At 41.4% G+C, this 12,522-nt stretch overlaps 1 protein-coding gene across 2 annotated transcripts in view; it reads right to left on the bottom strand.

The window, feature by feature from the left end:
* HOMER1 (homer scaffold protein 1) overlaps positions 1-12,522 on the bottom strand; it is a 68,712-nt gene that overhangs the window by 5,773 nt on the left and 50,417 nt on the right. For both annotated transcript variants that reach the window (XM_054397726.1, XM_054397727.1), the window contains one exon: positions 1,227-1,337. In XM_054397726.1, the coding sequence (XP_054253701.1) occupies positions 1,227-1,337 (111 nt within the window). The remainder of the gene's footprint in view (positions 1-1,226; positions 1,338-12,522) is intronic.

Below are 12,522 nucleotides of genomic sequence, written 5' to 3'. Positions count from 1 at the left end.
AAGTCTATCAGAATCTAGCTACTTCCATTTTTTCAAGAGAAAAATCCAATTTTCATCTGTGATCTGCTTATTATGTCACTAGCAGCGAGGCTGAGCATCAAAAAATTGCCTGCTTTTACAATTGATTTCTTCAAAAAGAGAGTCTAAAAGAAATGGTATCTTTAATTTAGCAAGATAAATTACAAAAATAACATATATAGATAAAATACTGAATGGGAGAGAAAACTTTCCTTAGGTTACTTTCAGGAGAAAAGAACAGAAACAGTTAATGAAACCAAAAGTACTAAACTTAAAACTATTAAATACTTTTCTCCAGAAGGGCATATTCACCTTCTAGAATTTCTTTGGAAAGATCTCTTTGCAGCCAACAGCTTAGCATAATTCAAAAGGGAATGTGCAACAAAATGGGAAATATTACCATCCTGAGGCTAATCTCTTAAGAATGAGGAAGTTTGGAAAAAGCTTTGTTTCATTTTAGAGGGATATGCTGTAACTACTGTGCCTCTCCTACAACTCTACAGAAACATCTAGCAACTGCCCTGCTGCAGGTAAAGCCTGCAAGACACACTATTCCCTCCAAACTCACATATCACTGCCCACTGCATCTATTATGGAGGGCTCAAGGGATCTGGCCAAATAATCCTGTATATATGACTCTTTCTGCCTCCTTTTTATCATCAAAGAGGTAATTCTCAATCACCATCCCATGCCACAAATCTTTTCTCTAGCACCTGTGCCAGTGCAGGTGTTATTCCAATTTCTTTTTTCTTGCTGGTGGTCCAGCCCAAGAGGGATGACACAATAAAAATCATCAAGTTTCAGGGGAGGGCCTTGGCATAAGTTTAAGGAAAGTTATGACTTTAAGTATCATAGAAGTCAGCTGTATTGCCTTTGAAAAACAGATTGGCCTGAAAGAGGCATTGATCTGTCACTTGTTCCAAACCTTTCTCTCTGGAAACAACTTAAGACTTACTTTTGCACACAGAGATGACTGGTAAAAGCACACAGAAAAACATATTATTTTTTGTTGTTGTTCAGATACTCAGCTCTGTGTTGGAGTAATTATATAAACAAAGAAATATTAATCATTTCAAAGAAGATGAAAATTTTTTCCTTCATAACACCTATCGGAAATAACATGGTATTTGCCAGCCATCACAAGCTTAATGTTGAAAGCCCTTAGAAATGATGTCACAGAAAAATCATGAATAAATGTTAGCAAATACCTCTTCTTTTTTCTTCAGCGTAGACTCTAACTCCTGTATTGTCTGGTTTAATTCTGTTTTGTGTGTGTGGACTGCATTGGCTTGACTGCTCACACACTCTAGCTCAGTCACCTGTTGAAATAAGTAGAAGCAAAACATACAGAATTAGTTTCAGGAAATTCAAGGTACTACTACTTCTTTGCTTTGATGGCTGCATTTGTAATACAGCCGTAGTTCTGGGTGACTTATCTTGATTATAATGGTGAAGGTTCTTTTTAAGTTAGCATAAAACTCCTTAACAAATTATTTAGTGTAAAATGATTGCTATGACTTCTTGGAAATGATAAATTGAGTAAGTTCCAGGCTGAGAAGAACATTAATTAAAATTTATACTTATTAATTACTCAAATTTTCATGAAAGAAGCTGAATTACCAGTTCAGAAACAGTAATGGCTAGATGATTAAACACAGATCAGTCTAACTAACCTCTCCGTCTGACATGTTTTAATCTTGCGTCACATTTATCAGCTAAGCCACGATGCTCACTTACTTCCTAGCAAGCCAATTAACATTTCACAGCCTGAATTTCTGACTTGGCATCAACAATGTAATAACAGACACTCTGCCACCAATGTACAGCTGCCAGCTTCTTACTTCCTCTGGTTTCTGACCTCCTCTCTCCAGTCCCACAGCCAACAGCTAATTGCACAATTTCGATTTGCACAGTTGCTCTTTATTAGCAGACAGCCAACACTCTCCATCTGCCTTTGGATAAGTTAAGTTACTGGCAGTGGTATGCCCTTTTAATTTTATTTTTTAATCAAAGGATATTAATAACTCTCCATTCACAGAGAAGCAGTTGTCAGAAAATAGCTTATGCACTGAAGATATAAAATCCATGCAAACAGAATCTACACAGTAAAGAATCTTTATGTACCTGTCAAATTACAGACCAAAATACCAGGGAATTTTCACACTGTATGTCTGCATGGATGTGTGCACTAACTCCTTTTTTTTAATTAAAAAATGTTAAAATATTAAAAATACTATTTAAAATCTTTTAACTCATTTTTTGTTCAGAGGATATGAGCCTGTCAGTCTTAGTTGTACTGTCTTGAACAGTGCTGCACCATTTACCTACAGTAATTAACACCACAGTGCTCACTAAATCATGTCCCACACTGCCATGTCCTTTTTAGGACTTCCAACTCTACCACTTCTCTGGACAGCCTGTTTCAACGCCTGATCACTCTTTCAGTGGTCTAACCTTCCCCCGGCACAACTTGAAGCCATTTCCTCTCATTCTACCACTTGATACTAGGGAGAAGGGACAGACACCCACCTCACCACAACCTCCCTTCAGGCAGATGTATAAAGCCTCAGCCTCCTTTTCTCCAGACTAAATGACCCCAGTCCTCTCAGCTGCTCCTCAAAAAGCTTGGTCTCCAGACACTTCCCCAGTTTTCTTGCCTTTCTTTTGACATGCTCCTGCACCTTGATACTTGTTGTGTTTTGAGGGGCCCAAAACTGAACACAGTATTCGAAGCGCAGCCTTAGCAGTGCCAAGTAGAAAGGCACAATCACTTCCCTACCTCTTCTGCCCACACTACTCCTAACATAGGCCAGGATGCTGTTGGCACTCCTGGGCACTTGAGCATGCTGCTGGGTCATGTTCAGCTGGCTGTCAACCATCACCCCAAGTCCTTTTCTGCTGGGTAGCTGCCTAGCCACTCTGCCCCAAGCCTGCTGACTAAATATTCACCACAACAATTACTGAAACACAAACAAGGAGAATTGAAACACATCAGTTGGGAGAAACCAAAGTCTACACAGTGTCTTAACATCTAGTTACAGGAAGAATCACAGAGGCAAAGAATTATTTAGGCTAGAAGGAGATCCTGATGGTCAGCTGGTTGAGGTGTCCTGCTCAAAACAGGGCCAGTCCTGGAGTCACGTTTGATCACTCAGTCTCACCCAGTCAAGAACCCTTTACTATTGGCAGAGCTGCTAGAGTTCTATGCAGGTTCCTGCATTTCTGACACCGTGCATTCGTGCCAAGCTCTAGCTCATTCCCAAATTTTGCTGGAACTGTCAAACTCGCTCACCTCATTCACTTTCAGCCCTTCTGATGTTTAGCTTCTTAAACATTTACAAACTTTTCTGCTGAAGTGAGTCTTGAACTGGAGGCAGAAGCCTCTGGGAGCCCTGAGCTAGAGTTGTCTGGGGAACCCAGGGTCAGGCCCTCTTCCACCTGTTTTTAAAGACTGAGACATTGTATGGTAAACTGCAAGAAAGTCTCTCTTCCAAAGCTGCTGCACTCAGCAATACCCACTGGCACTTACCAAGCACTGGCACAGTACAGTCATTTTCACAAAGTGTAAGAGCCTCTCTGGAGAGACAGAAGAAAACTCAGCCCCTAAACCACCTCTGTCCTAGCACCTAGTGCCTTGGAAGGTCTCATGCTGTGTCTAAGGAAAAGCCTGGACTCCCACTGTTCTAGACACAGTCTCCTCTGGGCTGATACACACAGGGAGGATACATGTACTGGTGCAAGCTTGGAATCCAAAGAGAATGCTGCATGAAAAGTTACCGGTCTTGGCTGCATGTTTTGTGACAGACTGAAAGCAGCTTCCACAAGAGCCAGCTGCACGGCTCACATGAATGCTCCATGGTATACTCTGGTCCATACTAACTCAAGACACCTATTGCAAACTGATTAAGTAAACACAGCTCATTTTGCTTGAGCAGAGCAGGAAGTGTTCTCACTAATCTTCTTGCCAACAGAGGCAACTGCTGTCACAAGGGCAATTAATTACCCACACTAAAAGGGCTGTATTGTCTTACTCTGGTCTAGCTTTTCTCTGGGCACACATCCATCTCTTACTGCTTATGCAAGAAAATGATGCATTGTTCAACTGTTTTGTTTACTGTTCACTGAAAGATTAATCCGTTGGGAAAAAAGAACAAATTATATTTAAAAAATGGGGTTAGTTTAATTGCAGTCTTATTTAAGTGCTCATTCCTACAGAGAACTGAAAAGGTATCAGGTATCTTCTTGAATGTACATACAAAAAGAAAATTACATTGTGACCCTTGAAAAAAAATTTTTGAAAAAAAAATTATGTTGAGTAAGATGGGCTGGGAAATGATATAAAGAACATGCAATTGAAAACAGAAGTAAGAAAAGATAAAACTCTAGGGAAAAAATATGGATAGCATTTACTTACTCTATTTCCTTGTTTCAAATTGAATTTATTTTTCTCATGGCCAGTTTATGCATAACTGTTTACGCATGATGCACAGAAGGGGGCAAAAAGGGAAGCTAAAATACTTTAATCAAACACTCCCACGTGCTATTTTCAGGGATACCTCCTCGTTCAGTGGTTCACGCTTAAGAGCAATGCTCAATCAATCATTCAAGCCTTTGCACAGGAACACTGAGCAATGTACCTGTGATTAAGGCTTGTTTCCACTACAGAGTTCAGCCTAACAAAAGTCTTTGAACAGTAACTGATTAAACAAGGGTATTCTATTATGCCATTGCAAGACTGCACTGACTTGCATGTCTGAAAAAAAAGTCAATCCTGTGGCTTCATATTTGAGACTAAAAAATAAAAAAAATATTGCTCTTAGCCTCTGCTTCTTTATTTTGCCTTTACTATCCAGGTAAAGATTGCCCATAGGTAAAAAAATCCTGAAAGGGCATTTTATTGACTATTTGAGTTAACACTTCTAGTATACAGCTGGAATTATCATGGAATCATAGAACTGTTGGCCATATGCCATGGGCAGGGACACCTCACACTAGATCAGGTTGCACAGAGCCACATCCTGCCTGGCCTTAAAAACCTCCAGGGATGAGGCTTCTACCACCTCCCTGGGCAACCTGTTCCAGTGTCTCACCACCCTCATGGCGAAAAACTTCTTCCTAACATCCAATCTGAATGTACCCATTTCTATTTTTACTCCATTCCCCCTAGTCCTATCATTACCTGACACCCTAAAAAGTCCCTCCCCAGCTTTCTTGTAGGTCCCCTTCAGATACTGGAAGGCCACAAGAAGGTCTCCTCAGAGCCTTCTCTTCTCCAGACTGAACAGCCTCAACTCTCTCAGTTTGTCCCCACAGGAGAGGTGCTCCAGCCCTCTGATCATCCTCGTGGCCCTTCTCTGGACACTTTCCAGTACATCCAGATCATTCTCGTGATAGGGGCTCCAGAACTGGACACAGTACTTGAGGTGGGGTCTCACCAGAGTGGAGTAGAGGGGACCCTCCCTCAACCTGCTGGCTATGCTTCTCTTGATGCAGCCCAGGTTGTGATTGGCTTTCTGGGCTGCAAGTGCACACTGGTGGCTCATGTTGAGCTTCTCATCCACCAGCACCCCCAAGTCTTTTTCTTCAGGACTGCTCTCAAGCCACTCACTGCCCAGCCTCGATTAGTGTTTGGAGTTGCCCTGACCCAGATGCAGGACCTTGCACTTGGTCTTTCTGAACCTCATGAGGTTGGCTTGTGCCCACTTCTCCAGCCTGTCAAGGTCCCTCTGGATGCCATCCCTTCCCTCCAGCGTGTCTGCTGCACCACACAGCTTGGTGTCATCAGCAAACCTGCTGAGGGTGCACTTAATGCCACTATCCATGTTGCCAACCGAGATGTTGCACAAGACTGGTCCCAGGACTGAGCCCTAAGGGACTCCACTTGTCACTGGCCTCTACTTGGATGTGGACCCATTGACAGCCACTCTTTGGGTGTGGCCATCATGCCAGTTCTTCATCCAGTGAATGGCCCATCCATCAAACCCATGCACCAGCTTGGAGACCAGGATGTGGTATGGGACATAAAAGTCGAAGGCTTTGCTCAGGTCCAGGTAAATGACATCAGTTGCTTGGCCTTCACCTATTAATGTTGTGACCTTGTCATAGAAGGCCACCAGGTTTGTCAGGCAGGATTTGCCCTTGGTGAAGCCATGCTGACTGTACCCAATCACCTCTTCATTACTCTTCTGCCTCAGCAGTGCCACCAGGAGGATGTGCTCCATGATCTTACTGGGCACAGAGGTGAGACTGACTGCGTGCTGTGGTGAGAAATACGCTCACTGAAATAGAAAGGCAAGTTGTTCTGGCCGAGACTAGCCCTTCTCAGCAGTCTATTCTACAGTTTTCTAGATATTTTAGTCTATGGACAACAGTCTATAAAGACAGAAAACTTCCAGGCAGTTTCCACTGGAGCAGATAGCTAGCACAAAACCCACAAGGACTAACAGCCTTGATGTGAACATAAGGCAGTGACTGCCTGAAGCTACAAAAGACTGAAGAATCTCTCAAAGAAAATAGTCCAAAGCAAATCATAAAGAGAGGACATTGCATCAAATCACAGCTACTTCACAATTAAAGACTTCAGTTAGACAGAGGCAAAGTGAGAATGACAGAAATCCTTTGAGTGGTCACCTTTCACAAGCAATTACTGACTGAATGAGTCTTTGTTATGTTTGCTGCAGGTTGAGTAATTTTTTCAAACTACTTCCTTGAGATAGGTTTGTACATTTCTGCTCTCAAAAAAAAGTTTTTATATGGTGTCTTAAATTCAGAGGACAATACAGAAATTACTTCAACTACTGTAGAAATCTAAGGAAAGATTAGAACACACAACAATAGCATCATTTGGGTTGAAAAAGATCTCTGAGATCCAGCCCAACTGTGAACCTAGCACTGCCAAGCCCACTACTAAATCATGTGCCTAAGCATCACATCTATACATCTTTTAAATAATTCCAGGGGTGGTGACTCCAGCACTTCTTAGGCAGCCAGTTTCAATGCTTGCCAACCCATTCAGTAAAGCAGTGTTTCCTAATATCCAATCTAAATCTTCCCTTGCACAACCTGAGGCCATTTCCTCTTTCCTATTACTTGTGACCTGGGATAAGAGACCCCCCCACCACACTACAACCTCCTTTCAGGTAGTTGTAGAGAGAGCCTAGATCTCTCCTCAGCCTCCGCTTCTTCAGACTAAACAACCTCAGTCCCTGCAGCCATTCTTTTTAAGACTTGAACTCTAGACCCTATACCAGCTTTGCTGCCCTTCTTTGGGCATGTTCAAGCACCTTGATGTCTGTCACGTAGTGGGGGGGCCAAAATTGAACATAGTATTTGAGGTGTGACCAATGTCAAGTACAGGGGGACAATTGCTTCCCTAGTCCTGCTGGTCACACTATTCCTGATACAGGCTGAGATGCTGTTGGCCTTCTTGCCCACCTCAGCACGCTTCTGGCTCAGGTTTAGCCAGCTGTCAATCAACACCCTAAGTTCCTTTTCCACTGAGCAGCTCTCCAGACACTCTTCCTCAAGCCTGTACCGCTGCATGGGGTTGTTGTGACCCAGATGCAGGACCCAGCTGTAAGAGACTAAATCTTGTCTCTCTTGATGTGAATCAAGAAAGATAAAATCACCTTTGCTCCTTGCCCAGACAACAGCTGCCCAGAGATGAGGTGGTAAAAAGAGCCTCTGGAAAGTCCGACAAAAGATAAGACTGTTGTGAACGACCTGCCTGATGGGTCAGCTCTGCCTGCTGATAGCACACATGGCAGTCAGATATGCACTAATGTTACCAGGCATGGGCCAGGGGGAGCTGCAATTAACTGAGTAAAAGACAAGGAGCCTTAGCAGCTCAGACAGAGATAAAAAGACTAAGAGAAAAACCATCACCATGAACATCCAGCCTGGTAGCAGTCCAGGAACCCTCTCTCCACCACTACCAGCAGCAAAGCTGTGCCCTATGTTTTACCTATTGTAAGAAGAAAAGAAGAACTCCTGGAGAAAAGACATCTTTACTGAAGACACATGTTGGAGACTGCTCAGAGAAGGACTTGGACTTTGGGATCTCTCCTTTCCCTCCTCCATCGGAGGACAACACAGCCAACAAGGATGACTTCTCCTCCAAGCCAAAGCGGCAGCACCCTTCCTCAGACCCGAATCATCTTGCAGGGGAGGATGATAATGTATTTCCCTTCCTGCTCTCTCTCTTCTCCATTTTTTCCCTCTCTCTCCCTTCTTCTGTTCCATCCACTTTATTCTGTTAATAAATAGCCCTGCTTTTGATATTTGGCCTTGTTTGTGCCTTTAATTTTACAAGGCCAATGGGATCTGAGGCTGCACTAAGAGGAGCGTGTCCAGCAGATGGAGGGAGGTTCTCCTCCCTTTCTATTGTGCTGAGGTGAGACCTCACCCGGAATACTGCATCCAGTTTTGGGCTCCCCAGTTCAAGAGGGACAGGGATCTACTCGAGAGAGTCCAACGGAGAGCTACCAGGATGATTAAGGGACTGGAGCACATGCCCTATGAGGAGGGGCTGAGAGACCTGGGGCTTTTTTGTCTGAGGTCTAAGACTGACGGGGGATTTGATAAATGTTTATAAATACCTGAAGGTTGGGTGTCAAGAGGGAGGGGACAGGCTTTTCTCAGTTGCACCCTGTGATAGGACTAATGGTAATAGATATAAACTACAGCACAGGAGGTTCCACCTCAACATGAGGAGGAACTTCTTCACTGTGAGGGTCACAGAGCACTGGAACAAGCTGCCCAGGGAGGTTGTGGAGTCTCCTTTCCTTGAGACTTTCAAGACCCATCTGGATGTTTTCCTGTGCTACCTGTGCCAGATTCTATGGTCCTGCTCTGGCAGGAGGGTTGGACTCAATGATTTTTGGAGGTCCCTTCCAACCCCTGACATCCTGTGAACACAGGAACGTTCAAAAAAGAACCAAGTGTCTCTGCCCCTTTGGACTGAGGCACCAGCCCTTGGACATGATGAACGTCAAACCACTAGCCTTGGCCCATCAATCCAGCTGGTCCAGATCCTTCTGTAAAGCCTCCCTACCATCAAATAGATTGACACACCTGCCCAAATTGATGTTGACTGCGAATGTACTGAGGAAACATTCCATTCCTTCATCTAACAAAATTATTAAGGGGAACAGAGAACAGCACTAAGCCCTGCAGAACACTTGTGACTGGCCACCAGCTGGATTTAATTCCATTCACCAACATTCTTAGGACCTGGCCATCCAGTCAGGTTTTTACCCATATTATCGACATATTTTCAGTGTAGCTGAAGCCTATTTTATATAACTGGCTCTATAGTCTTGTCGTTTCCTAATGGCATTTTTATTCCTTCTCTCTACTGTGGAATGCAACATCCAAGGTCTAGCCTAGTCTACAGTGCAGCACAGGTGGAGTGCTCACATACAAGACTCATTTTAAGTAGTAATTATGTATTTTTAGATGGTTGAGTAACATCCCTAAATGGATCATAACTATGACTTTGGCAATATTATTCCATCAATAATTCATGATGAACCTCCCACAAAGAAAAAAGAGCCCATTGCTTTCCACAAGGAGAAGAGAAATCATATTGCATGTTTCAGCAAAGCTAGGAATAACTGCATAACATTTCACATAATTTATTGAGAAGAAGTTTCTCAGGTCTTCATGGTAGACAGTAAGACGCAAGACAACATGCCACAAGACAATCATGAGAATAATTCCAGCACAGTTGCCAGGAATAAAAAAACTCTGGAAGGACGTTTGGTGCTAAGAAATTTGAAAATGCCATAAACAAGGAAAATTACTTTTCAAGATTACTGCTGAAAGAACAAAAAGCACACCATAGTATTATTCATATACATCACTTCTGACAGCAAATTAATTATTTCCAAGATTTACCCATAGATAAAATGATAACCTAGGAGAAGGAGGGAGTTTTGTGCATTACCAACAATTTTTCTCTGTGGGCACTGATGCCTCGAGCCATGGAAATATCGAAATGTCTTCCTCAGTTATTCATTTCAACAGTGATGAAAGAGAAATAATCCATCATCTGCAGTAGGAATACTTGAAAATATTTCAAAGTTTACTAAAGTGGATACTTTGGGCTTCAGACACGCATTATTTGCAACTGATAATGCAAATATCAAGTCCCTGCAATGTATTAAGCAAATACTTTTCCCAAACATCTGGCCAGTTCGTGAAATACATGCAATAGCAAACACAGGATGTGCCATCCTTTAATCCTGAGGATTTTAATTCAGCAATTTCCTCATTCTCCAGCAGAGTTTTAGAATTATAGAATATATTTCGTTCTACAAAGCATATTTTGTGGTATGCCTCTTCAAAGTATGCTCTTCATAGCTCACAGATAAATGGACCTTAATGCTTTTCATAGCTTTTTTAGAAAAACGAAGATGAGGATGAGAGACCCTTCTGTGAAAACCTCGGGTTTCTTTCTTTGGTTGGTGATTTGGGATTTTTTTCAAATTACTATCTTGTATATGATACATTCAGAGAAAATGAATTCCCAGAAATAAAACTAATGAAATAGTCTTGGGTCCCAAATGCTAATCAGCTCTAAATTAAAAAATCAAGGCAAACAGAAGAAGACAGAAAGATTTGCCTTTGGTTCAGCTTCCATTAAAAGAAGCTGAATTCACATCTAGATTTCAAGAACATAACCTTTTTCACCTACTCTGTCTGAAAAGAGATTGTCTTTTTAGTACACGCTAATTATTAATCCAGGGTTGAATCTTGATAAAGGTTAGATATGGATTATTTGCATTAGGAATCATGCACAGAAAGGGAGCCAAGAGTGTGGTGGATATTAGAAACCCTGTCCTAGAAAATGCTACTACAGTCTAACATCAGGCCTGACAACACACACCATTTGAAAAATTATATAGGACTTACAATAGCTGAAATAGGGAGGAGCAAAAATGTACATCTGAGAAAATAATTACCCATCCCTTTAGTGTCCCCTAATGCCATGCAAAGAAGATGGTTAGCCTCTACAGTAGTTTCTTAAGAATTAAAAAAAAAAATTACTTTGGATTTCTTTCTATTAGAAACTACTTCCATTAACAAAAGGATAACCAATCTTACACAGACAGTTACAGCCTGCTCGGAAACTCTTTCTTAAAGTCAAAATTATCACTTAAAAAATAAAATCCAGTCACTATATTCCCATATGTCTTCTAAAAACTCAGCTATCACTTTTAGAACAATTAACCTTTCCAGATAGTAATGTGTCACAGAAATGCTCCCCAGAACATCTCACTTGAACATTTAGTCAATATTTAACTCGTGTTAGAGCTGGCCTTTTTAGGATTTTCTAGAGCAACAGGAGTTTGTTTGGAATTCCAGATGAAAGGACTGAATATGGAAATATACTGACTCCAGTTGTCCATATTTTGTGCACTCAGAACCGCTCCATCTGCGCAGACATTTCTTTCAAATTGAATGCATAGACAAACACTAACAAAAAGATAACCTCGCTCTTTTGATTAAACTGCCAAGACACCCATATCTACCCTGCAAAATGCTCATTTATTTTCATTATAAAAAAAGTGACACCAAGCTGCTATCTAGCTGCATGCTAATGACAGTATCTTAAGAAGAAGGAAGCTATACTTTGATTAAAGAAAAAAGTTGTCCATCGACAATTTGAAATATAACGTATATTTGGATTTTTCAGTAGGAGCAGGAAGAACACAGTCTTAAAAGCAGAATCAAGACAGGCATCACATTAAAAACTTTCATTACCTATACATTTTTGTATCAAAACTCCATTCGTTGATTTCTTGTTACTATACTCTAGTGTGAGGTGTCCCTGCCCATGGCAGTGGGGTTGGAACTAGATGATCCTTGTGGTCCCTTCCAACCCTGACTGATTCTATGATTCTATGATTCTACACTTTCAGTCACTGTCTTTCATATTTCCACTTCTAGATAATGTCCTTCAGCCACACAAAACCCAAAGAGATATTAGTAAGACAATCCAGCAAGAACGAAGCCCACAGTATGGTTTCTGATTCAGTAAGCAACTTTATCACATATGCATGTTCAAAATTTAGTTTTCATTATTCAGTTATTAATGCAGCTGTGAAAACACGAAGGTGACTGCTAAAGGGTCAGTAAGATTTTCCATAGATGACCTAAGCAGATTGCTTACATAGCATTCCACACCTTTTGTGGACTTTAATAACTGTTTTTATAGATTGTTATTTTCTTTAAGAGCACAGTAAGAGCCCAATAAAATGACCATAGTTTTATTTCTGTATGTTCATCCTTTTTTTTTTTAAATATACACTTAAAATGTTCTTTTAACAGTAGTGAAATCAGGGCCCATTGTTTGTCAGGCAGTTTTGATGACTGCATAGATGCCTTCATACTTATTTTACTCGTTGAATAAAAGAACCATAATATAATAGGCTAATTTTATCTATTTCTAAGGAAATTCTGGTGAAATAACAAGCTAGAATTCAAGACTTTACCTCTCTG

Source organism: Indicator indicator, chromosome Z, assembly GCF_027791375.1.
Source record: "Indicator indicator isolate 239-I01 chromosome Z, UM_Iind_1.1, whole genome shotgun sequence".
NCBI lineage: Eukaryota > Metazoa > Chordata > Aves > Piciformes > Indicatoridae > Indicator > Indicator indicator.
Note: the sequence above shows the minus strand (reverse complement) of the source record. Positions and strands in the feature narration are given on the sequence as shown.